Genomic DNA, 27,850 nt, shown 5'->3' with positions numbered 1-27,850 from the left:
AGATCTGAATGGATGTTTTAAGACTACTGGATGCCATCTTTAAATTGTACTGAAGTTAGCTCCAAGCTGTTTTAATTTAATTTTTTAGTTTAAATGTTTTTATTGTTGTTTTATTATAAATTGTGAGCCACCCTGAGCGTGCTTTGGTGGGAAGGGCAGGATATAAATCCAGTAAACCTAAACCTAAAAGTTGCATTGCTGTTCATAGAATAAAACTGTTAGAAAGGTTGTGAGTATTTGTTTGGATTAAAGATCTTGTTACTCCTAATCTATATAACAGTATTCCTGTTTTTTGTTGGTCAATTTGTGCTGTATGTCAGGGACAAATCAAAACACCTTTTGGGCATATTAGCAGAGAGAGGGCAAAATTTTTTCCAATATAAAACAAGCATTGTGTGAGAAAGCTGTTGACATAATAAATGGTAGTAAAACCACTTTAACTGTCCATTCAGAAATGTTGTTAGCTGTATTCGGGTGAGTATCTCTAGGATGGATGCATGCATGAACTTGCAGCACACATTAAACATTTCTCTCAGTTTCTTTGTTTTTTCTTTATCCAACAGGTCAGTTACTTTTGGCAAATGGAAAAAAACCTGTTGAGATAGGCATATAGCAAAATTATCCTGCTGTATTTTAGTTTAGTTTACAAATTACAAGTCAATTACTAGTTCATTAGAAGATTTTCTGGCTCAAATTTTTGCAGAATACCCACATTATTTTTATTTACAATATTTATAAACTGCCTCTGAAGTAAAAGTTCTCAAGGCTGTTAACAAAGATTTAAAATAAGTGTTAATTACAAATAATTTAAAAGCTAACAATTCCATAACAGTTACAAAAAGGGTTGATGCAGTCATTGTTGCTGTTTTGTTCATGATGAAGTGGTCAAATGGCCAAACAATAGAATAATATGGCAAAAGTCTAAATGTGCCCTGAAGTCATTCTCACGGCGAACAGATCCATCATTTGTTTTACCAAGAACAAATTTGTTACAGGTTTTATATACTGCATCAATTGCCTTTTGTGCACAGCAAGTTGTGTGTAAGCTGAAATCTCATTTCTGTGGGGAGGGACGGTGGCTCAGTGGTAGAGCATCTGCTTGGGCAGCAGAAGGTCCCAGGTTCAATTCCTGGCATCTCCAAAAAAAAAGGTCCAGGCAAATAGGTGTGAAAAACCTAAGCTTGAGACCCTGGAGAGCCGCTGCCAGTCTGAGAAGACAATACTGACTTTGATGGACCAAAGGTCTGATTCAGTATAAGGCAGCTTCATATGTTCTTATGTTCATATGTGTTTCGTGAGGAAACACCAAGAAATGAGGAGCAAAAAAAACCCAGGCTGAAATGCTTCGGCCTCTTCACTGACATGCTGCATAGTTGTGTCGAGTGTTCCCTCTAAGCTGTTAGTGTGAGCTAGCTCACAATTCTTTAGCCTCCAGCTCACACATTTTTGTCTTATCTCAGGAAAAATGGCCCTAGAGCAAACTCATTTATGCAGTAGCTCACAACTTTAATGTCAGTAGCTCACAAAGTAGAATTTTTGATCACAAGACTCCACAGCTTAGAGGGAACATTGGTTGTGTCTTGCAATTCTGGGATTCTTTCAACAGGAACATTCTTTCTCAAACTCCAAAAGTTATTAGTGTTCTCCCTAGCATTGCCAAGGCTTCTCTTAAAGTACTCTGTTTAGATGTGGGCATGACAATTCAAAAGAAGTCTTGACAAGCTGAAAAGCTAGGAAGTGTTTAGAAGTCACATTGTGAAGGAAAAAATGTAGGAGCTGAGTATGCATACTCTCGGATATTAAGAGGGACAAGAGGGGCCCATCCACAGTGCTGGTGGGGAGGGAACAATCTGATCTCCCACACACACTTTCTCCCCAGGCTCCCCTGCAGCTGCCAGACCTACTGACTTCCTCACCCCTGTTCTTGGTGGCTTGTTTGGATCTGCTCCAGATGGGCTTGCCAAGACTTCCTCCCCTGTGTTCCCTCTCTTAGCAGCTTGTCTGGAACTACTCTGGATAGGCTCAATGAGGCATCCTTCCCCCCTTCCTGCTCTTGGTGGCTCTTCCAGAGCCACTCCAGGTGGGGATTTGCTGAGGCTTCATTCCTTCCCCTCTCAGTGGCTCACCTGGAACTACTCTGGGTGAGCTCACTGAGGCATCTTCCCTTCCCTTCAGACTGCATCCAGGCCCGGAGCAGGAGCTAGCATCTTCTGCCGCAGCAGCTGTGTCCAAGCAGCTGCCAGCAGCGCTCTTTGAGCTGTGCCACCATTGCTTCTGAACACAGCACAACTCCCTTGTCCTACTGCCATCCACTACTTTAATTTTGGGGGGATTTAAACACCCCTGTGTTTAAAAAAAATCAGATTTTTCTGCACACCTGTGGCATGCCCCAAGTGTGCAGAAAAATCTCTTTACCCTCAATGTGCCCCATATCTGTGGAAAATAAGTATCATATAGGGGGGCACAGTTGGGAATTAGATATATAGATTTTCTCTTCCCCCACCCCCCTTCAAGGGACCTTGGGAGGGCTCAAGTCTACTAACAACCATTTTCCAAATCTAAGAACAGTTCAGAAGTGTAACAAGATGCCTAGGATTGTTGAAAAATTTATTTTGAGATTTTAAATGTAGTAATGGAACGGCATCTGCTATGCTTAGAAGGGGCACAGGGTATCCGAAAGCCCTTAAGTCTGAGATAAGGTTGGTCTGTGTGTGCACCTGATAGCTACTATTTTTTGTGCACCTCTTTGAGCTCTCTTTTTTTCCTTAACAACATGCCCCCAAGTGCCAGGGCAACTGAGGACAGTTGCAATCAAGAGCTACGCTGACCTCTCCCTCTGAAGGAGATGCACACACAGGGACGGGAGATGTTTTCTTCTGCCAGAACCCCCAGTCTGATGTAGGCAGTTGGGATAGCAGAGAATCCTCCATTGTGCTTTTGCCTTTTCAGAAAGATGTTTGCACAGGGAAAGGACATAGCTGCTGTTTGCAGGGCCGGATCTGGGGGGGGGGGCAGAGGGGGGTGCTTGCCCTGGGCGCCAACAGAGGGGGGGTGCCAAATTGGGTATGGAGTCCATTCTATTCTATGGGCCCATCATTTTTTAATTCCCCCCCCTCAAAAAACAGCCAGGATCCGGTCCTGGCTGCTTGCCTGGAAGTGCTGATGACCATAGCAATGGTCCACACTACCACAAATGAAGATGAGAATGTAGTGCAATCCATCCTTGAAGGCAAATAACCTTTATTCTATGAATACTTAGGCAGGAGTATGGTCAGCTAATGGATTTCAGTCAACAGTTTGTTTACCCTCAATAGGACTTCTCCATAATATGTTGGTTTTTTTTTTTTTTGGTGATCTGAATATTCTTTCCTCAAAAGTTTAGTGGTGCATATGATGAACACATTTAGCAAATATTTAAGGAGATGTGGAGTTGACATGTGGAACTAAAGTGTCAGTGAGGCTGGACTTGCAGCAATAGTTGTTTTCTGAGAGTGATGATCATAATGGAGTTTCACAGTAGGATCTACAAGCTGAAGGGCACAAGAAATTGTGGGGGGCGGGGAGAGACAATTGGAACTACCTCTCATCTCACCCTGCAGGATTCTGTGAGATCTCAGATATTTTACAAAGCTGATTCCCCCCGCCCCTTTGTTTTTACTGATGTCCAGCTGTTGTTCTACTCATGGTGTTCCATCTGGAGTGCATTCAGTCTTTGTTGGGCTGTGCCCCCCCCCCCCTTTTTTTATAATAGCCACATTTCTATTTTTCTTCATACCTGGGAGGTCCTCTGAATAAGTAGACTGAATAAAGTCATAAGTCAGGAGAGGGTGGGATACAAATGTAATAAAATTAAATAAAAATAAAATAAATAAAGATTGGCACCATATTTGTGTATGGTCCCCATTATGCAACTTCCATCATCCATATAAAGGTCAGCTTGTTTATTCTTAAACATGGTAATTAAAAGAATGTTGGTTCTATCCATTGTGAAGAACTATAAAGCTGTTCAATTTTCACTTGCCTAAATTTTAATACTGAAATATTTTTTCCCACCAGAGTCTGGACTATAAGAACTCTCCTAATTTTCTTCTTTTCTAAAAGAACAGAGAGGAACAGTAAGTGTCTTCTTCTATATAATTTTTGTAGTTTATGTAAGCCTGAACAAAAGACTATTTGCATTACATTGTTGAGTTGCCTTCTGACAAAGATGTTGAAGATGATCATCTCGTGGTAAGATTTTACTCTTTAAGACTTCAGGGAGCTTATTTAGCTTTCTACTCAGCTACACGATGGAAAATGAATCTTGTAAAGATGAATGGATTAATTCTAAGGTACTTAAAATGTGTCCTAATGCTGAATACTGAAGTGACAACAAGATAAAGAATATTTGGTTACATAAGACAATTGATAATGGGGTAAGATGTGTAATTATAGTCATTTATATTTTGATAAATACCCCATATGGAAAAAGGGAATTAGGTGTTATTCTAATTTATGAAGTAGAGGGCAGCAACTGGCAACCCTCAGGCTGAATGTGGCCTCTTAATATGTTAGTTCCCTGGTTGCTGTCCTGAGTTCCCCTCTTTTGTTTGGTACATTATATGCCAGCAGGCTTGATAGTCTTGGCACATGCATGATAGTTTGGCTACCTTTCTTGCCCTCAGTATAGCAGTTTAAGATCTGACAGATAGCTAAGTTGATGTAATGTATGCCTGACAAAAGAAACTTTGTGCCAAATTATGTTACGCTTGTGTTCCTTCTGCTATATCTGGTGTTGGAGGGAGTTTGGTGAAATATTTGTACATTTTAAGCAACGGATCTTGAAGGACAGGAAACCAACTTGTCTAAATCCCTGAAAGTGCTTATACTTTTATTAGAATTCAGGTTAATTGTGAGCAATGAATATGGAAGGGGTAAAAGGATTAAAGGATGTATTGAACAAACCATGAAAGAAAGAATGCTCATCTTTGCTGCGTCTTCCTTCCTTAATTTTTTAAATTACTCTGTAAAGTTTATAGATTCAGGTGGGTAGCCATGTTGGTCTGAAGCAACAGAACAAAGTATGAGTTCAGTGGCACCTTTAAGACCAACAGAGTTTTATTCTGGGCACACGAAGGCTTATACCCAGAATTAAATTTTGTTGGTCTTTGTTGGAATTATGCCGCTGGACTCAAACTTTGTTCTGTAAACTTATGTTGAATGTTGTGGGATCCACATGGGCAATAAAGTCATAAAGCCTAGTGGACTGCAGTGAAGAGAGGGCACTGGGCAAAAACACCGCCAGTCTTTCTGTTCCCACCCAAAAGTGCGACTCTAGATGCAGGAGGTGTTGCTAGAAGAAAAAAATGTGATGCGTTTGGGGAGGGATGGTGGCTCAGTGGTAGAGCATCTGCTTGGGAAGCGGAAGGTCCCAGGTTCAATCCCCGGCATCTCCAAAAAAGGGTCCAGGCAAATAGGTGTGAAAAACCTCAGCTTGAGACCCTGGAGAGCCGCTGCCAGTCTGAGAAGACAATACTGACTTTGATGGACCAAAGTTTTAAGGGAGGGACGGTGGCTCAGTGGTAGAGCATCTGCTTGGGAAGCAGAAGGTCCCAGGTTCAATCCTTGGCATCTCCAAAAAAGGGTCCAGGCAAATAGGTGTGAAAAACCTCAGCCTGAGACCCTGGAGAGCCGCTGCCAGTCTGAGAAGACAATACTGACTTTGATGGACCAAGGGTCTGATTCAGTATAAGGCAGCTTCATATGTTCATATATGTTTGCCCAGCTGCCCTCCTTACTGCAAACCCCTGGGGATCCTATATCTCCAGGGCTTTCAGTGTTCTTGGATGTTGCTGAAGGAAGAGGGAGAACGGAAATACCAGCACTGGCAAGCACCTGCTGCTGGTTCTTTGCATCCAGCCCTATGAGTGTTACACTTAAAATTAATTGTAGATAGCATTGGTTGAAATATGAAAAAGCAGATACTAATTATAATGGCAACCCTTTCCATAAGATAGTGGAATGGTATTGATTCCTTAATTTTCTTTTGTGTGTAACATGAAGATTAATGTGTTATGAAAGGATATGCTTTAGAATAACACATGGTTTACCTGTTGGAATGGTGAAATAAGATTCCCAAGCTGCATTCCTGGAATCCACTGGCCAATAGTTTTATTTGGGACAGACTATCAACTACCCTGATAAGTCATTCCAGACCCCTCTCCCCTTTGCACCCAACATTAGCTTGCACTCAGGACCCTTTTGGTGCAGTACTCAAAACTTTAATTTATGTTTTTGAAGCAGTTGGTCAAGAGCAATGGAGGGAAATTTTGAACCTGTATCCCAAGTTCTGATTTGTTTAGGAAGGGAGCCTCCACACTAGAGAGTCCATGACCTGTCCTTTTTCTGTTGTTTCACTGGTATTTTATCTGCTTGGTAGACTGTTCCCCAATTGCTTGTTAAACCCATACTCTTGGGGTTTATTGGGATTTCTAATCTTTTTGAGAAGATCTTTTTTGGTGCCCCTAGGCTGTTGGTGCTAGTTTCAGGAGAAAAGGGGGGGGGGAGGGATGAAGGGAAGCTGGAGCTCTTTCACTTCCATATGCACACTCCTTACCTAATGGCCAGAGGTGGCCAGAAAGGAAAAAGGGGGCACATCCATGAAGGATCTCTAGTGGTGGTAAGCCTACCTGAGAGCAGTATCCCAAGGAGAATGGGAAAGTTCTAAAACAGACCCGTTGGCACTTGGCCAATTTGACATGCTATTCTGAGACACAGGAACCTCACAGCTTACTACTTGGGAACTATTCAGCCATGGAATGTGACTTAAAGGACAAGTCTGTAACATTCTGTCACTGGGTAGTTACGTAAGTCTCAGCTTTTCACAGGTGAGGCTAAGAAGACTCCTAGCTTTGCACAAACTATGCAAAATCAGCTGAATTATTCAGGAGGGCTTTTTTTTTTACACAGGTATAGGGCCTGTTCTGTAAGGAAATGATTCCAGAAAGATACTTTGTTAAAAGGCTAGGGATTGCAGACTATACTTCTGTGTATTGTCCCTTGTCCTAAGTATGCTCCTACAAGGTAATTTCCGCATTGCTGAACATGTGCAGTTTAAATGCTTATGCTTTGACTGATTTCACACACAGCTTACCCCGCGGTCATGTTCCTCTTCTCTGCGCAGCATCCGTCGGATTTCCTACTATCTGTGCTGGAGTTACAGGAAGTGTCACGGCTTTCACGTAGCAAATGTAAACTGGGTTTTAGCCGTTGACGTTTGCTATGCAAAAGCCGCGATACTTCCTGTAACTCTGGTGCAGATAGTGGGAAATGCAACGACGCTGCACAGATAAGAGGAGCATGACCGCAGGGTAAGCTGTGTGCAAAATCGGTATTTGTTTTGGCTGTGAATCAGATTTTCTGCTTGTTTTGAAAGTTCTGCAATCTAAATGGTATTTCATTGTTTGTTTGGATGTGCTAGCCGTTGATAATATTGACTCATGCTGTGTAAATCCACCTTGAATCTCAGTGAGAAAGGTGGACAACAAATGACATAACTAAAATACCTATCCAGATCATTAATCGGGGATAAGTTTGTCTACTCTAGAACGGGTGGCCAATGGTAGTTCTCTAGATGTTTTTTTGCCTACAACTCCCATCAGCCCCAGCCAGCATGGCCAATGGCTGAGGCTGATGGGAGTTGTAGGCAAAAAAAAACATCTGCAGAGCTACCGTTGGCCACCTCTGCTCTAGAAGCTTGGGAAGATAGCTGGATATGTATTACGTTTCTTTATTTCAATTGTCTACTTAATGGTATGTCACCTCCACCACTTTGTATACAGAGACAGAACCTGGATTTTATTTACTTGTGTGTGACTTTTAAGCATATTAAACTGGGTATCTTTTTGTAGTTGCTCATGTTTGTTCATAGGCATTAAGAGTACTGTTCATAAGCTGCAGAATTTTATTATCCCTGTAGAGTGGCATTCAGGTCTAGGGCAACCATAACTATTCTCAGCTGAACCCTATTAATAAAAGGCAGGCAGTCCCCTTATAAGATAAACTGTTCTTGTTTTCAATCTTCTGTTGAATTGAACTATTGAAAAATAATGCAATCATGTATTGGAAGCCAATGGACAGTGGCAGTGATCTGCCTAGCTGATTTTCTTTGGGGTGGAACAAAAGAGAAAAAAAAGAGAACCGGAGTGGTTAAGGTGGCAGGCTGCGAGCTGGGAGATCCGGGTTTATATCCCCACTTTGCCTTGCAAGCTTGCTGGAGTAACCTTAAGCTAGTCACTCTTCCAATCTGACCTACTTTTCAGGGTAGCTTGGAAGGTAAAATGAAGGAGATGAGAATTATGTACACTTCCTTGAAGAAACCCCAGGACAAAAGGCACTAAATTAATTAAGAAATGTTTTGTTGTTGTTTTTGTCTCATTACTCTACCTGCAAATTATTTTTTTTTACTATGTACATACTGTGACACGCTACCATTGGCCCTTAGGGTGGGTTAGGTTGGTGAGAGAGATTTAACTGAACTATAAGCTTAAAAAAATGCATCTAAATACCACATAGGGACGCTTGTTAAATCTTTACTTAGAGCATTTTGAACTAATGCATCACAGTCTAACTTTATTTTTAAAAACCCTCAGATCAAATGAAATAATTTGAAGAGCTTAGTCTGGGATTTATGCCTATCCTACCTTTCAGTCAGTACCTAAAGTCTGCTAACAGCATGCTTTAAAAAAGCAGATAGTCATATAAAAACAGAACAAAAGAGCAATAAAAAACCTGAATTAGCAAGCCCAGCCCAATATCTATTGCCCAGCATAGTGTAATAAAGCCCTTCACATAAGTCTTGTCTTGAAAGCCCTTCTAAAATACCAAGGGGGGTGGGCGGATTTGGCATATGGCTTCAGGAGGGACATGTCACTAGGCAGGTGGAACAAAGGTCCAGTATGTGGTAGAGGCAGGATGTATGAGGTGAGAAGAAGGGAGAGTCAACAGGGATTTCTGGGCAGATTGATTAATCAGGATGCACTAGGCTAGCCTACTGCAAGCTGAAGGCTTCTCTGCCCCCCACCCCTCTTCGTTGTAGAATATTTGGCGTTGTTCTTCTGTGAGATGCTTGTACCTCAAGAGAAGGGATCAGTTTAGAGTCATATGGGCTAAAATGAGAGCGTATTATTTTAATTTTGTTGGCTTGTTGGCAGATCACATTTATGGGAGAGGAAAGTGAGCTGACAGGTAGAAATGAGTCTTAATGGCTGCCTAGTAATGTCAGAACAAAAAAAAAATTAACTGCAGCATCCTTGTTTCAGCAGAATTTAAAAGGAAGGAGAGAATGGATGTTGTCAAAAAGTGTTACCATGGCACCAAGGAATTTGCTATTAAGCATAACTTCTAAATGGCTCTCTCCCCCCCACCCCGCCCTTGAAGAAATAAGATTAATCAGGGATATGCTTTTCCCCCATTCCATGCTCACTGATAAGACTGTTTAAAGGGGATAGGAGAAAAGATCATTGCTGGCTGGGGTTCGGTTGGTTGGTTGGTTGGTTGGTTGGTTGGTTGGTTGGTTGGTTGGTTGGTTGGTTTTTCTGAAGGAGAATCTACCCACAGGAGGAGCATAGCTGCCTTAGGGAAAAAATGCAAACCATGATTGTGAGTTAATACTTACAGAACCTGTCCTGTGCCAGTAGCTTATGGTGGAAATCTGTTGAGGTTCTGATACATGTTCAGCAGTGCCGGATTAAACCCTGTGGAGGCCCCTAGGCAGTCAAAATCTTGGGAGGCCCCTCGCAAATTATCTGAGAGTCAGAGCACCCCCCAGTGCTCTGCAGCCTCCACTGCAGCCATCTTCTCAAAAACCCCTTTGACAGAGTTACGGGGGAGAGGCGCAGAGAGAGGCAAACTTGGTGACAATGCCAGCAGCAGCCGCAGTGGGCAAGACAAAGAGTGACTCAATTGCTAGCTGTGCATGCAGGCTGGGAGGGCTGTAACCAGGGGGAAAACGGGGGGTGAGCCAGCCTGGGCCCCCTAAAGGCCTACTTGGCCTAGTTGTTAATCCGGCCCTGATGTTCAGTCATAGACACTTGCACATTTTTAGAAGTGTTTTCAGAAGTTTGTTTATATCTTGCCCATTCTTCAAAGAGCTCAACATGATATTTGTGGGGATTGGCTGTGGGTTTGTGTGTCTGAACTTGCAATAATCTGTGTTTGTGGGACCTTCAGAAGTCAGTAATGCTAGCCTTCGCTATTCTTAAACAACTTCATATTTAATACTGCCTATATAAGGGCCCTGTACAAAATTGATGCCCACCCTGTCCAAAGGATTTGGAAGACAATTATAACTTATTTGAGAGTTGCTTATATATTGATTTTTCTAAACTGTTTATATTGATTTCCATGAAAATCCCACATGAATTACATTTTTATTCTTCTCTCTCTTTCCAATAGGCTGAACAAAGCTTTTATGGCATTTTTACATAGACTATAATAGTGCCCCTTCATTTTCATATTAGTGGAAATTACTTTTTGACTAGCAATAGATTCTTCAGCAAAATGTCATTAACCTGAAAACATTGCAAGGTTGAGTCTATGATAACATGCTAAATTTAGGATTGATTTTTAAAGCTCATCTTATCTAAATTTTTGCTGAACACTTTTTTTAAAAAAGTGAAGCCATCTGTATCAACAGCTTCATATCCATTTGTGTGAGGTTTTTCATCCCACTTGTTTTATGATGAGGTACACAACTATTTCAGTTCCAATAGAAGCTTGATTAATCAAAGATTGTATAAAAATAAAACGTGTATAATTCATTACATTTATTTGCAGTAAAATGTTCAGCTAATTTTGAGTAATGATATGACTTACTCCTCCATTAAGCAAGCTGAAAGACAGAGAACTTGCTCATTCTTCTAGAAGCTTGACCACCAAATGGGAAAAAATATCTAATACCCAGATTCCAAGTGTGAATATTTGTCTATCGATATGTAGATATCTTTTCTTTGACATACTAAGCCATTTATTTAAATTTTCTCTTCTAGATGAAGCCTTAGAAGATCTAAAGTCTCAGAAGAAAAAAATAGTAAGTGTAGAAGCAAGTCAATAATTTTTTTCTATACTATCTCACCATTATTTCTTTCTCACAATTTTTAACTATAGTGTTGTCTTCAGTGGGACTTCCATTCGTCTGGTTCAGCTGATGGCTTACTCTGATTATCTCTAGTATATTCACTGCAGCAGCATACTACTACTGTGACTGTGAGAATGCAGTGATATCATACTCTTCTAAGCTTATAATTTCTGCTACAGCAAGTGTTAAGAGGGAGCTCCTAGATCTTCTTCATAGTCTCTGTGCTGCACACTCATGGGATGAAGCGCCAGTGCCGATCCCCGATCGATAATTCCAAAGTCTGGGATTTTTCTCAGCCTGACCTCAGTGGGCATGCACAACAGTCCCAGTGTGCATGCTCACCCGGTGGGCGCGGCTATCCTGCCAGTTCCTTCTTTACCACTGCGTCGGACAGACATGTTCGTAGTTGCTCCGGTCGGTAGTTTTACTTACCCTTTTTTTCTCTGGTTTCTCCTTGTTTTCTTTGTCCTTCATACTGAAAAAAAAGAACTGTTTGTTGCTATCCTTTCGGGGTTCCCCCCTTCATTCCTTGTCTATGGAAAAGCGTTGGGGGTTTTTCAAGCGGTGCCTTCAGTGTGGGAGCAAGATCCCTCCTCCTGACAGACAGTCCCTCTGTTTGCTGTGTCTTGGGGAAGGTCACCAAGTGGAATCCTGCCATCATTGCTTGAAATTTTCTAAGCAAACCAGGAAAAACTGAGCGGCAAGGCTATCAGCGGCGCTGCTGAAATTGGCTCTCGCATCGCAGCTGTTGACATCGGGGTCAACCAGCACTTCGGTGGCAACTCCAGCATCGACATCGGTTCAGGCCTCGATAACGAGCCAACTGACTCAGCCACTCCAGGAAGCCAACTGCCCCACAAGTGTGTGGGCTCGGTATCCCAGTCAGAACCCTCGACTCCGGCCAAAAAGGCCAGAGGGGATCAGGACTCTCGTTCCACTGAGTCCAAGAAGCATAAGAAGGAGAAGAAGAGGCACCAAGATCAGCAGACCACTTCTCTGCCACCGAAAGACCCGGCGATCATTTCAGGAGGGCCTCCGGAAAAGATTCTTGCCTCACCAATCCAACTGAAAAACCCCTTGGGTCCGACGAATGCTCAGCACATCTCTCTTTCCGGCTCCGATCAGGAGATTGACCTTATACAGCGGTTGGCATCCTCGAAGTCCACCTTGAAGGAAGGCAGCGATCCAAGTTTGGCATCGGACCTAAACGCTTCCCAGCCGAAGGACTGTTTGATGCTGAAAATGCTGCTGATGCCTCAGCCTGATCGGTTTCACTGCTTTTGGCTGCCCTGCCTGAGGATAAACGTACCCTGGCCAAGAAGACCCAGAAGGAGGGAGTACTACTATCAAAACAGCAGCTATGGACCTTAAAACATATCGTGGAGCAAAGACACTGCAGCTAAGACACTTACCTCTGCCATCACCTTACGTCGTCACTCCTGGCTTTGCGCCACTGCCCTCCAGATAGACACTAGATCCTGGGTTGAGGATCTCCCCTTTGAAGGAGAGGGTCTCTTTAGCTCCACTACTGATGTAGTCCTACAAGAAATGGACAAGAGTATTAAGATATCACGTAACCTGGGGGTACCTGCTTCTTCCTCTCGCTCCAGCAGGCGTCGTCCCTGGTCCAAGCAATGGCCTAAGAAGCCCTACCAGACCAAATCCCATGATAGATAGTGGAAGCCGCGTGTGGGACAGCATGACGCCAAGAGCTCTTTCACTTCAGGAGGCAAAGCCAAGTTTTCTTCCTTCTCTCACGCGGGAAAGTCGTAAGAACACCAGGAACCCCAAACAGGGACTTTGTCTTTGGCACTCCCCCTTCCCCACTCCCCCCTCCTCTGGGCCTACCCGCCTCCGCAGGTTTCTGCAAGCATGGCGGCAGATTACCACCGACAAGTGGGTCTTGTCCATCATAGAGGAGGGTTACGTGATAGAATTTGTTCAGCTCCCTGCTCATTCCAGATTGGTGATCACACACCCAACAGCTGTACTACTGGAAGAAGTTCAAAATCTTCTCAGCAGGCAAGTGATAGAACCCGTTCCTGACCATCTCAGGGGTCAGGGTTTTTATTCTAGATACTTCACAGTTCCCAAGCGGGACAGGGGACTTCGTCCGATTATGGATCTGAGGGGACTGAACAAATTCATCGCTTATCAAAAGTTCAGAATGCTAACTCTGCAGAGCATTCTTCCGCTCATCAACAAAGGGGATTAGATGGCTACCCTGGACCTGAAGGATGCCTATTTCCATATCAGCATCCTCTCCAGTCACAGGAGATTTCTTCGTTTTGCCATTGGGACGAACCATTTCCAATACCAGGTGCTCCCCTTTGGACTCTCCACTGCCCCCAGGGTTTTCACAAAGACCATGGTAGTCATGGTGGCTTACCTTCGTCTCCAGGGTATCATCCTTTTTCCTTATATCGACGATTGGTTGGTGGTTGCAGTGTCCGAAGCTTCTCTACCAGCTCATCTGCAAGTGATTCTCAACCTCCTGAGCGAACTAGTGCTTCTGGTGAATGTGAAGAAGTCTCACTTGGTTCCAGCGAGAAGAGTTCAGTTTATAGGAGTGATTCTGGACACTACGTGGCATCTAGCGTTCCTTCCAGAGTCGCGGGCGCTAGATATAATCTTTCTGGTTCAGCACCTTCAAATGGTGAGATGCGCTTCAGTTCTGCAGATCCAATGTCTCATGGGCCTCATGGTGGCTACTACCAATGTCTTGAGGTTCGTGAGATTGCAGATACGAATCCTTCAGCTTTCGTTCATCAAGGAGTACAACCCTGTGAGCGACCTCTCGTCCAAGATCCTTCAAATTCCTTTGGTGGCACTCCGCTCTCTGGACTGGTAGAGGGTGAAATCCAGTCTCTGCGAAGGGACACCATTTCATGTTCCGCTCCCTTCAGTCAGGGTGACAACAGATGCCTCGCTGTGGGGATGGGGGGCGCACCTAGAGGATCTCTGCATAGGCAGCCCATGGCCCCCGTCAATGGCACACCATCATATCAATTTCTTAGAGCTCATGGCAGTTCACTTAGCCCTCAGGTCATTCCTACCCCTGATCAGCTGTCAGACTGTGGCTGTTATGTCAGACAACATGACATCTGTAAGCTATATAAATCATCAAAGGGGAACTTTGTCCAAGAAACTGTGTGCGCTGGCGATGCAGCTTTGGGAAGCCTGCATAGCAACCCACACCTTTGTTGAAGCCACCCACCTGCCGGGGGAACTCAGTGTGCAAGCGGACTCCTTGAGCAGGGGGGAGGTTTCCCATCATGAATGGGAGGTGAACTGGATATAACTCGAACCCCTCTTCCTGGACTGAGGTCATCCCAGGATAGACATGTTTGCCATGGCAATCAATCAGAAATGCGAGCAATTCTGTTCCAGAGGAGGAATAGACCCAAGGTCCCTGGGAGATGGTCTTCTACTCCCGTGGTGAACAAGTTTCTTTACTTGTTTCTGCCCATACCTCTTCTCACCAGAGTGTTTCATAAATTGGCCTGGGAGCACCCAGAGTGCATTCTGATTGCTCCGTGGTGGCTGAGACAGAACTGGTTCCCTATCCTCCTGGCCGTGGCAGGAGGGTGTCACCACAAGTTTCCTTCGGAGCCATATCTTCTATTGGCTCAAGGAGGTCACCTGCTTCACCACAACATCCCTCATCTCAAACTGACGGCTTGGTGGGTCAGCTTCCGGAATTCTCAGACAGAGTGAAGCATGTGATGTTGAACAGTAGAAAGCTGTCAACTCGCTGCTCCTATGAGGGAAAGTGGTCTAAGTTCCTAACATTTCTGGGGGACAAGGGCATCAGTGTCCGTAATGCTAGTCTGGAGCTTGTGTTTGAGTTCCTACTGACTCTTGTGGATGCTGGGCTCCATCACTCCTTGATTAGAGTGTATCTGGCTGCAATCTCGGCTCATCATGATCCGGTGGATGGTGCATCGGTTTTCACACACCAGCATACAAAGTGTTTCCTGAAAGGTCTTCTGCGGCTCCACCTGTTGTCTAAGATTCCTCCTCCTGCTTGGGATCTGCCATTGGTCCTAGAATGGCTATCGAGGCAGCCCTTTGAACCCTTGGCTACCTGCCCACTGCATCTTCTTACCTGGAAGACTGCCTTCTTAGTGGCCATCGCAACGGTCAGGCGGGCAGGTGAATTGGTGGCTCTGCGGTGTGATGCTCCATGCATCTCATTCCATGATGATAGGGTATCATTGGCCCCGGACATCTCGTTCCTCCATAAAGTGGTGTCCAGTTTCCACCTCAATCTGGAGGTGTTTCTGCCTACATTTTACCCTTCTCCTTCTTCAGCAGAAGAGAGGTGTTTGCATGCCCTAGACGTTAAGAGGGCGCTGTTGTTTTTCGTGCATCGCATCAAGCTGTTTTGAAAGGATCCCAATCTGTTTGTCTCCTATGCAGCCCCTAGGTTGGGTTTCAAGATCTCTGCGCAGAGACTTTCTAAGTGGATCACGGAGGCCATTGGACTCTGCTACCTGTTGGTGAAACGTCCCTTGCCAGGGCCACTGTGTGCGCATTCCACTAGGGCTATGGCTATATCTACAGCATTCCTGAAGGGTTCTTCCTTGGCGGACATCTGTTCGGCTGCAACCTGGACATCTCCTCATGTCTTCATGCGACATTATGCCTTGGATGTCCGGAAGTGCTGTAGAGCACAGCTGTGTACCCTGGTCCTCCAAGCCGCTACTTCTGCATAACTGCCAGCTCCCTCCACCAGGTAAGCCTAGCTTGCTAATCTCCCATGAGTGTGAAGCACAGAGACCACGAAGAAGATAAACAGGTTTCCTACCTGTAACTGATGATCTTCAAGTGGACATCTGTGCATTCACATTACCCGCCCTCCTTTCCCTCTGCTGCTGGTCATGGGTATTCTAGATAGGCAGCGGCGGGAAGGAACTGGTGGGACATCTGCGCCCACTGGGTGAGCATGCACACTGGGGCTGTCGTGCATGCCCACCGAGGTTGGATTGCGAAAAATCCCGGACTTTGGAATTACCAATCAGGGATCGGCGCTGGCGCTTCATCCCATGAGTGTGAATGCACAGATGACCTCTCGAACATCATCAGTTACAGGTAGGAAACCTGTTTTTCTCCATCTCTCAAAGTTTAACTTCCACTGAAATAAATCTGATGTTGGTCTTTTATACCATAATCTTTCTTTGGAAATTCCTCAAATACAATGTATAGCTTTCTCCTGTTTTAGTAGCTGAGATTAGAATTGCTTTGGTCAGTTGTCATCCCCAGCTTTGCCCTTTGGAGGTTAGTATTGTTTAACTGTTTGGAGTCTATGACAATAACCTGTTGGTGATCCCCGGCCCTAAAGAGGCTTTGCTTTCCTTGATGAAGGCCAGGGCCTTTTCAGTCCTGGCCCCAACATGGTGGAACTCTCTGCCAGGTGACATCAAGGCCCTGTGGAATCTTATGCAGTTCTGTAGGGCCTATAAGGCAGAGATGTTGTGCTAGGCTTTCAAGTAAGGACAGCAACAGTTGCTGAGCTGGCACCTCATTTCCCTGTCCCTCTGAGCTCTCTCCCCTTGATACGGCACCCAGCAGTCTGGAACAGAAGAAATTAATAAGAACGCCATTGGTGGGGTATATATGTGGGGGGGTGGCGGGGTTGTACGATACAAGATGTTTAAACTTGAATTATTTTATTGTTTGTAAATCTGTGTAATTATTTATTGATGTACATTCTCCAGAGTCCAGCATTAGATAGGATGGGGCAATTAATAAGCTGAATTATTATTATAAATAATAATAATAAAGCACAACTACTACTACTACTTTGTAAATGCTGTAAGTCTGTAAGGTATGATTTTAATTTCATTCATAGTATTTAATATTAATATAAAAATTATAGTTCAAGTATATTTTTACAATAAGAGAACGTAGTCTGTGCAGTTCCAACATGTTATGATATAATAGCTGTTTAGTTACCTTTCTTTCTGTCTATCCATCTCATTCTTTTTGAGTGCTTGCAGTAAAGCTCAAAGGTCAACACTCAAAACACGCTTTGCAATACCAGTATTTTGCTGAAATGCCTTTTCGATAGAACTTGAATAAAGCAGGATAAATGTAGTATTGCTGAAAGCCTTCCAAATGTTTTCTTTTTATTTTATGATGTTTGAATTTGTTGGCAAAGCATATTATCTAATGGTAGCAAATTGACTAGTCAAATATTGTCAATCTTTTTTTAAAACCAATGGCAATGTGTAGGTGACAAGTTACCTTCATAATTTTATTAAAATGCAATTTATTTGGTCATATCTGTAGGAACATTACCTAATGCATTTAGATTATAATAATTAACTTGTTTAGTTTGATTAGTTTCATTGTGCCACAACAAGCATTTATTTGTTTTTGAAATTGGCATATTATTGAACTGGTTAATTAAGGTTAGTTTTTTGTTGTTCTAAACAAAGAATGCTTTTAAAACCTTTGGCTGTTTTCTGACAGCATTGACTAATACTCAACTAGTCAAATGCCCGACAAAATAAAAGTTCAGTGAAGTCTACAATATCCGTCCCCCCTCCCCCCAAAAAGTGCAAAATTCTGCAACTAGACTGCTGGTCGGGGCCAGCTATTGGGAGTGTGCAACCCTGATATTACAGCAATTATAGAAGAAGATGACTGCAGATTTATACCACGCCCTTCTCTCTGAATCAGACTTAGAGCGACTTACAATCTCCTATATCTTCTCCCCCCACAACAGACACCCTGTGAGGTGGGTGGGGCTGAGAGGACCATCCCAAGGCCATTCCAGCAGCTATAAGTGGAGGAGTGAGGAATCAAACCCCGGTTTTCCCAGATAAGAGTCCACACACTTAACCACTACACCAAACTGGCTCTCTTACACTGCCTACCAATCCACTCCTAAGTCCAATTCAAAGTGTTGGTTAAAGCCTTACATGGCTTGTGACTGGGATATCTGGAGAACTCTCTTCCTCCTGCCCAAGAAGTAAGATCACAGGGAGGGGACTTCCTAACTGTCACATCAACCAACAAAGCATTTTTTATGGGTATGTGAGATCGGTACAAAGCTTTTTTGATGGGTGTGCCTTTTCGGTGGCAGTCCCATAATTATGGAACAACCCCCCCACCCCAATCACTGTCAAGAGGCGGTTGAAGACAGTTTTTTTTAGGACTGCACTTTTTTTTTTTAAAAAAAAATTTTTTTTACAAGTTTATTGAAAAAATGCAAAACTATACATAGTACAGTATTGTGATCAGGTTACAGGAGTCAATGATAAAATAACCAAATTTTAACAGTCGCATGTAGGATTAATGGCAAATGTGATTTACAGACAGGAACTAAAACAGTGCCTCAGTAGGTTGCAGATTGAGTTAATACCGTCATGAAGAGGTGGCAGTAAAATGAGGATTAAGCAGTTAAATAAGCATCAGAAATATAATAATAATAAGTCATAACAGCAGTAATAAGGAAGCAATGACCACGTTTATATTGTAAGCTAACTGCATGTAAAATAACCATTAAAAAACCCCCAAAAGATAACAAAAGTAAACAGGAGGAAGGGAGTGGAGGATAGAGAAGGAAGAGTAAGATTATAAGAATAGAATATCTGTAGGGGAAGAAAAGTTGAATAGAGAGGAATTGTGAGAAATGTGTTCAATGAGAGGAAACCAAATGGAGATGAACGAGTCGTGGTTTAGGGTTGAAGTGGAGAGACATAGTGAAGAAATTATTATTTCCATCAATAGAAAATCCCAGATTTTCTTGCGCCACGAAGAAAGAGATGGAGGGGTGGGATTCTTCCAAGCAGAGGAAATGATCGCCTTAGCTGCTGTGCAAAGAAAGGCTACCAAAGTTCTGTGAGTGTCAGGGATAGCAAACTCTTGCCAAAGATTAAAAAGCAAAATGTCATAAGTAAAGGGGAAATTATGGTTGTTTATCAGTTGAGTTTGAGTATGAACTGAATTCCAGAAGGGTTGTAATATGGGACACGACCACCAAGAATGAAAGTAGGATCCAATAGAAGAGCATTGTTTCCAGCAGGCATCACTAGAGACCGGAGTGATGCGGTGAAGCTGAGCTGGGGTGTAATACCACCGGGTAAGGAACTTAAAAGATTGGAACATAATGTTAAGAGTTTTGGATTTGTGAACCAGGGAGGGCCATATGTATTGCCACTGAGAGGAGATAAATGGAAGTCCACCGTCCACCTGCCAAGCAGACATATAAGAAAGTAGGGGTGATTTGGAAGCAGCCAGAAGGATTTGATAGAGTTTAGAAATAATATATTTAAATGAGGGAATGCCTGATTTCAAAAGAAGTTCGAATGCTGTGAGAGATCTGCGTAGTGCGGCTATGATGTTGGGCTGTTCAAGGAAATGTCGGAGTTGGAGATATAGGTACCACAGAAGGATTAGCTTAGCTTTGGAGTCCAGATGGGTTTTATCACACATTTGTGAACCCTTGATGATATCCATAACTCTGGTTAGGTTAGCAGAATTCCATAAGCTTAAAGAACTGGGAGATATGGCCGGGGGAAACCTGCCTTGTCTTAGAAAGGTAGAGACAGGAGAGAGAAAAGGAGCTAAACTCTTATGTTTATCCCAAACAGTGAAAGAGGAGAGTAAGAAGACATTATTCTTGATAGGGGTGGGATGTCTGGATGGCATGGACCAGATTATTTCAAAGAAGATAATGGAGAAAAAGACAGGGCTTCTATCTCTGCCCATTCAAAGTGAGAAGGGTGGAGAAGAAGCTTGGAATTCTCAGATAGTTGTGTTGAGTCATAGTAAAGTTGAAGATCAGGTACACCAAGACCACCCATTAAGCAAGGTTTGCGTAAAGTGGAGAAAGTAATTCTGTGCCTTTTACGACACCAAATAAAGGATAAAAGGGAGTGGTGCCAGGCTGCAAAATGATTTGAACGAAGTGTGATAGGTAAGGTTTTGAAGAGATAAATGAATTTAGGTAGAATAAAGGAACGAATGAGGTAGATACGTTCAGGCCAAGTTAAAAATTTTGTTTCCCATTGTTTGGTCAGTGATGAAATGGATTGATGCAAAGTGGAGAAGTTAACCTTATAGAGGTGGCTTAGGTTGAGTGGAATGTTGACTCCAAGATAAGTCCACGAATTCGTAACCCATTGAAAGTGAAATGCAGAGTGCAAATAATACGAAGAGGGAGGGGATAGGTAGATAGGATAGATAACGGTTTTGGAAAGATTGACTTTAAGGCCTGATATAGAACCAAAAGTGTCCAGTATCGACTTGGCTGAGTTGAGAGAAACTGCTGGATTCATGAGGAATAAAATCACGTCATCTGCAAAAAGATTGATCCTATGTTCAGTAGGACCAACGTGAATCTCAGATACGAGATTAGAGGAATGGATAGCGTTAGCCAAGGGTTCGATGGCTAGGGCAAAGAGGATTGGGGATAAGGGGTAGCCTTGTCGTGTACCTCTTGACAAGGAAAAATCAGATGAAAATAAAGCCATTGATTTTCAGATGAGCCTTTGGCGAGGAATATAGTGTCCGTACGGTATGAAGAAAATTGTCTCCAAAACCCATGATGCTCAAAATATGGTGCAGATATGTGGGTTCTAAAGTGTCAAAGGCTTTTTCCAGATCGATTGCTTGAATGATTGATTCTAACTTCTGAGATTGCCTGAAATGAATAACATTTAGGACTTTTCTGATGAGATCGGCTATATTGCGTTTGGGTATGAAGCCAGTTTAGGACTGCGCTTGATTAATTTGGTGGCATTCTTAAATTGTACTCTGCCTTCCTCCTCACTGGGGATCCAGAGCAACTTACATCATTCTTCTCTCCTCCATTTTATCCCACAAAAACCCTGTGAGGTATATTGGTCCATAGTCACTTAGTGAGCTTCCATGGCACCAATGGGGATTCAAACTTGGGTCTCCCAGATACTAATCTGACACTCTTAGCCACTGCACCACACGTTTTAAATTCTGTTTTTTATTATTGTTATTTTATTTATATTGTAAGCCGCCTCAAGTTCTGTAGGGTAGCAAGGCAGCTAATAAGTATTTTAAATAAAATGATATGAGCTTTTGTGAGTCACAGCTCACTTAGTCAGATATATGAAGGGGAAATCATAGTGGGAATTCTTCTTATGGGAAACATTATAGAAAGGGAGAGGAGTTGAGTCTGAGAAGTTTTGGTGTGAATTCCGTCATGAATCTTGCAAGTTTAAATTCTCAATGTAAGGAGAAAAGGAAGAAATTGAGGTAGAACGGTTAGGTGTGACTTCCTCATAAATCAGCAAAATTGTCAGTCACAAATAACAGATGAAGAGAGAAGTCAGAAGTTTGAACGGATAAGTAAAAGAGATTAGAGGATAAATAGTCTAAGTAAAAATTTACTGCTACTAGTACAAGGTTATAGTCTGAAAAAATGTGTCAAGAACAACCAATTAAAATTTCTAAAAAGTGGATCCTGTAGAGTTATTAAAGATTGTAGTGACAAAGGAAATCTAGGATTCTGGAGGACATGTGGTGTTTCATTTCTTCTTGAGTTCCAGTTCAGTGCTTTCATGTTACGTATTCCCTTGGAGGGATTTTTTTTTTTAGAACAGTGACTTTCAGGTCTCAGCTAAGCAGATAGTCGCAGTTCCATATCCTAAGGTCAGTAATCAAGTTTCTTTGCCATTTGTGTAGCTGTTGGTTAAAGCTCTTGGACTGGAACCCTTTGTAGGGTAATTCTTGGATCTGTCATGTAGTAGTCTCTGGGTTTTACACTTAACTATTCTGTCATGGCACCTGATAATTCTCAATCAAGTCACAGACAACCGTCATTAGGCTTGCTTTGTTGACTTGTATGGGACTTGGCTGCACCTGCAGCCATAGCTGAAGACTGGTTTGAGAAAAACAGTTCTGAGCTCTCTGAAACTTTCTGAAGCTGGTCAGAAATGTCCTCAAAGAAACTGTCCTGGACTTCTGAGACAGAAGAAAATTGGTTCCAGCTAAAATGAAAGAGTGATTTGTTCCCTGTTGGCAGACTTTCCCAAGACAAATGGCAGAAAACAAGGGTAGGGTGGAAGGATGTACCCCTTAAGTCTTTTGAAACTGAACCAGTGTTTGAGGAATCTGGCTATTAAGCTGCAAATCCTTGGTGTGTTTCAGTTTGAGAAATACATGGTGGATACAAGACAGTATGAAAATGTAGACAGTTTTCGCCAATGCTTGTTCCTGTTCTGCTGTCTCTAAATAATTGTTGGCAATTTTACCTCTTAAAATTTTAGAAGGTTTCTCTTTTATGTAAAAATACATACTCTTAGATGACAAGTGGTTTCATTGATAGCCTGCTTTAAGAGTTTAGGGAGAGTGATCAATGGGTCAGATATTCTCCCTATCCATAGTTCTATAAACTTTTAATATGTTGATATTAGGACATAATCCAGGTTAACTTCCTTCATCTTTTTGGCAAGATGATGTTTCATTAACTACTTTTGGTTCTTGTGGGAATACTGAAACACTGGACACTATTTTCAAAGAACATCTATTGCTACGGTATGTTTGCTTGTTTTATTTGAGTGCTGTATGTTATTGGGATGAAAGTTTTGTGGGCTGTTGGTTTTAGATTTAACTCTGAATTGGTGATTTTAAAATCCTAATTTTTATCTTAATTTGTTTGCAAGTGTAGTCCCTGCCTTTAGAGTAAGGGCCACTTAGAAATAAAATCTTCTCCCAATTCAGTTGGCAGTGAGATTGGACAGGAGAACAGGACCTTTGACTAAATCCTGTTGTGCTACTTTCCTGACTAGCTGGTGGCTGAGATTTTAATTTAAAAAAAAAGAAATTTATGAGTGTACCACTGAGGATCAGAGAAGGGAAACCTTGTGTGCTTTATGGAGTTGCTGTCATTTGCTCAATCAGCTCGAGATTGCAAGTGGTAAACCCTGTGTGGGTTTCTAGAAGTTCCCTGAAAACAGGGCAAATACTGTCTGTGTTACTAAAAGTGAGGGTTCTGCTGTCAGCTTGATGCAGGAATGCCCAGATAACATGGCAGAGCACATTGTTGTACATCTGCTGACTATTAATTTGTTATAAATAAATATGCACATTTTTGTTCAAGGGGCTGTTGGACTTAAGTTGCACCAAGAGGCCCTTTCCGTATTTTTGCTAACTAAAGAAGTCCATATTGCTTCCTGGTTTTTTACAGAGCCGTTAAGTGCAGAAACTGATAGCAAAGTGCAAAGCCTTTCCAGGCCGCGTTCACCAGATGTATCAAAATGGGGGAGAATCTACTGACCCCAAGAACAAGATTTGGGGACTGCAGTGGGAGAGAGAAGTGCTCCAGAGTCCACAGATTGTTGGGAACATACCACAATGCGTAAACATGCCTGTTTGGGTAGCAATCCTAGAGAGGCAGAGTTCTCATCACCTTTATTCGAGGAATAACTTGCTCTTGGGTGGCTGTGCAATGTAAAAGACTATTGCTTGCCAAAATTCTTATCCTTCCTTTGACCTAATAAATTACCTCCTAGGTTTGACACAGACTTTATATATCTAAGCAGGCGGGAGCAGGACTTTTTTTGAGCAGGAACGCATAGGAATGCAGTTCCGGCTGGCCTGGCATCGGGGTGTGGCCTAATATGCAAATGAGTTTCTGCTGGGCTTTTTCTACAAAAAAAGCCCTGGGTGGAAGCACCTTAAAGACTTAGTACACTATTCTAGCATAATATTTAATATTGTAGTGATGACTTCATCAGATGCAAATCTAGTAGGGTTGCCAGGTCTGTGTTGGAAAATACCTGGAGACTTTGGGGCTGGAACTGGGAGAGGGTGGGGCTGGGGGAGGGGCCTCAGCAGGGTACAATGATATAGAGTCCACTCTTCAAAGCAGCCATTTTCTCTAGGGGAGCTGATCTCTGCTGTAAAAGCAGGAGATCTCCAGGCCCAACCTGGAGGCTGGCAACCCTAAAATCTAGACTTAACCTTTCAAGGAGCCACAGCTGAGCTTCAAAGGAACTACTGTCAATCTGTGTACTTGCTGTATAAATCTTTTAACATGGACTAGCATCCTAAACTGGTTTCTCCTCTTCAAAATTGATTGGATCAGAGTTCCAGAAGCTAAACCTCTTCTTTCCTCCCTGTCTTGTCTGTTGATTAAAGATACCATAGCTGGTATTCATCGTATTAAGATGTGATTATTGAAATCCAACTTGAGCAATATTTGAAGCCATAGACCTAACTTGGCATAGTATCACCAGTGTAGAACTGGTAGAAATGTTAAAAACATTTATTTACCTTTTTTTCACTTGAGTTGTTTGGGGTTTTTCTTTGAAGTTCTTTGAAGTTTGGGGTTTTTCTTATCCCTCTGTTCAAATGTAGTTTTCTATATCTAAGTTCTGTGGATTGAATACTATACACTCCTGACCCCTTTCCATGTGTCTGATATGAAACGTGCACATGTGTCCAGTTGGGGAGAATGTGCCCAAAGAGATTGCGGAGATCGAAGGCCTTGCTTGTGTGGACATGTAGGACACTGAGTGGAAGAGGATGGGTCAATCTGCTTTTTTTCTGTGATGTGTTATAAAACAGGCTGAAAAAACTTAGCACACTATGATGAGTAGGTAAATACACTCTTTCCTTATGGTTGTGACTGTTGATTGTGTGGCCTTTAAAGGGGATTAGGGAGAACAATACATTTAGTCTTTGCTAAGGGGTTTTGAAAGGGCAAAAATGTTTTGTGGAAATGTTCTGAGTACCTTATAAGAATAAAAACCTATGTAAAAAGGTCAAGAAAGTACATTTAGTGAGCCAATGAATTTTCTATGACCTTTTGTATGTAGGCTCAACTTTAAAAAAAAAACACTTGCATTTTTGATATGCTGATTATTTGTCCCAGCAGGTCTCTCCTCAACTATTACAGCTTGGCCCTGAGATCATAGTGTTTAGCACCTGGCAATGTGCAAGGATCTCCCACTTTTTTTTGGGGGGGGGGGGAGCAGAAAATAAATTCTTAAACTCCCAAACCCATTGGTTGGTACTGTCAAAGTTGATGCCTGCCATCTATATGGCAGCATATGGACAAGATAGGGGCAGCGCCCAGATGCTGGTTTTCTCTCACAGAACATCCATTTGTGTGCACTAGATGTTGTTCAGAACACCACTTTGCATACAGGAACCTGTTTTCTTTCTCTGCAGAGGTCATCCTTGCTGGAAGGGGGGTATGTATGTCAGAGACCCTGCATAGATCCGTTTCATATTAACATTTCAAGTAAGGGAGGGAAAAACATTGTTAAAAATCCACACAATAACTGGGTGAGAGATCATGAGGAAACAATCTACTTAAGGAGAGTTTTCAACTAAGAACTTGACTTTAAAATTGCTATCTTGATTTTTATTTTATTGATTCTTTAACACAGTATTTTTTTTTTAAAAAAAAAACTGCTGTGGAGAGCTCTATTCTTGGAGTAGATCTTTCAAATTTCAACACCCCCCCCCCCCCCCCGCACCACCACAAACGGTGTTTCTGAGGTTCATGGAGACATTTGGGAACTGCATCAACTCATGAGTGAAGGATTGCAACTCAAACTGGCAATTCATGGGAATTGCCTGACTGCATGAGCAGAGATGCCTTCTGCCCGTACCAGCTGTACTTTGGATCCGACACCTTGTGTCTTAGAGAAACTTGTATAAGAGATGAAGAACAAAACTGCACATTCCCTGTCTTTCATCTCTTTCTTCTCTTGTCATTGTTGACTTTGGTGTTGTATTACATCCCTTTTTGGGACTACAATATTAAATATTAAGTTTGACTAGGACTCCAAGGTTCAAAAATGTGTGGGCATTTTGTCTCTTACAGCACAACAGTGCTCAAAATTTTCTGTCTCTCCCATGATTCTTATCCACGTTATCTGTATACTGTGCAGATACAGGCTGTTGTCTCAAAGCTCGGGTTGAAATAGATCATCAACTTCTATCGGTCCTTTAAAAACAAATCCCCGCCCCCAAAAACTAGGCTTTAGTACAGAGAACAGCAGTTCTTTGACAGTTCTCAGCCCCACCTACCTCACAGGGTGTTTGTTGTGGGGTCGAGGAAGGGAAAGGAGATTGTAAATTGCTCTGAGACTCCATCTGAAGGGCAGGTTATAAATCCAATCCCTCCTCCTCCAGGCTGTGATAGCAGAGGAGCCTGGATCAGTTTGTAAAACCATGGAAGAGTTGTGCCCTTTCTCACTTCCCCACGTAGCCTTGACTTAATGCACCCCTCAGCATCTTGTCCGCTTTGAATCTCATTTCAGCAATGTGTATCAGAGCAGATAACATAGATGCTTAGCCTAGAATGGTCATGCTAGTTATACTGCTGATCCTGTTGCCTGAGGTAAGTAGGGGTGGGTGCTGGGATGGTGGAGCAAATAGTTGTTTTCTCTTGTTCAGCCCATTTGGCAAGGCAACTTACAGAATTACAGAATTACAATGCACTTAGAAGAGTGCTAAATTTGCTTAGGTTGGCCCTAAACCCAACACTACTGATAAATTAATATCCAACACTGCTGCTGCAGCTGCTGTTCATATCAATACAGTCAGTTGGGAGAACAGAAAAAAAGTGTTTATTGCCACATGGGATCAACAGCAATATTACTTTCAGATCTATGGGTCCTAGGCATTTGAGTCTTGAAGAGCTCTTCAGGAGAACAGAGATTTGTTTAGAAGCGTCCTTCTGCTGATGTAATGCTAGTTTTCTGCAAACAAGCCTCTCCAGAGACTGGGTGTATGTAATTCTAGCCTTGTAGTACCTCCAGAAGAAATCATAAACTGTGAAATCCTCATTTGGGCAGTGGAAGAGATAACCCATTCCTAAGTCATAGTGTCACATAGTGCCCTGACCAGTCTTGTCAGATCTTGGAAGCTAAGCAGGGTCAGCCTTGGCTAGTATTTGAAGGGGAAACCTCCAAGGCATACTAGGGTTGTGACACAGAGGCAGGCAATGGCAAACCACCTCTGAAGCATCTCTTGCCCTAAAGACAAGTTTAGCTCACCACCTAGTGGTGTATAACACTAAAAGAGCTAGAATTTCTGTTTGCCTGACAGTCTTAGGATCTCTTGGCTATTCTATACACAATACCTTAAAGTAAAAATAATTAGTGACACTCATTCTAAGAAGAATGATTCAAGTCCTATTGCAAATAGTCCAAAGTTAAGTGACACTGATACTTTACCTTTTAAAAAAAAGAGTACTGTGTAAAAGGAAATGGTCAAAGGAGTCGCTTTAGGCTAGTGTTCAACCTTTCCAGACTCCCAAGTGGCAGCATGGGACCCACTGAGTTGCAAATGAAAGGAAATTAACTGAATGTGTGACAGGAGGAGTCCTGCCTGTGCTTAAAAGGAATAATTTCATCCCCTGAGTGATCTCACCATCCTGCTGCTCTTCTTGGCATGTGTGCAAAGAGAAGCAGAGTGCACCGATGTACACAAGCAACGACTTCTTCCAGAAAGCAGTAAAAATCTTGGCTCTGTGGGCTCCATGACCACACCTGAGGGATTCAAGTTATGTCTTGAAGATCACTACCCTCCTCAATGCCTCTTGTGTCCTACACTGTTGCCTTCTGCACTGCACACAGGAGAACTTGGAATCTAGGTGCTAGAGCATCCAATTGTTGCTACGCTGTTTGCACTGGCTACCTGTTGAGTATCAGATTCACTTCAAGGCCTTGGTATTGACCTTCAAAACCTTATGTGGCTGGGACCAATGTATCTGAGGTACTGCCTCTC

General features: G+C 42.6%; 1 protein-coding gene across 4 annotated transcripts in view; it reads left to right on the top strand.

Moving 5' to 3' along the window:
* The window catches only part of LNPK (lunapark, ER junction formation factor), an 81,373-nt gene that overhangs the window by 24,003 nt on the left and 29,520 nt on the right, over positions 1-27,850 (top strand). For all 4 annotated transcript variants that reach the window (XM_060257005.1, XM_060257003.1, XM_060257004.1 and 1 more), the window contains 2 exons: positions 4,057-4,115; positions 11,028-11,068. In XM_060257005.1, coding sequence (XP_060112988.1) covers positions 4,057-4,115; positions 11,028-11,068 — 100 coding nt within the window. The remainder of the gene's footprint in view (positions 1-4,056; positions 4,116-11,027; positions 11,069-27,850) is intronic.

The sequence above is a fragment of the Heteronotia binoei genome, chromosome 16, assembly GCF_032191835.1.
Source record: "Heteronotia binoei isolate CCM8104 ecotype False Entrance Well chromosome 16, APGP_CSIRO_Hbin_v1, whole genome shotgun sequence".
NCBI lineage: Eukaryota > Metazoa > Chordata > Lepidosauria > Squamata > Gekkonidae > Heteronotia > Heteronotia binoei.
This window is presented reverse-complemented; position numbering and strand designations above follow the sequence as displayed.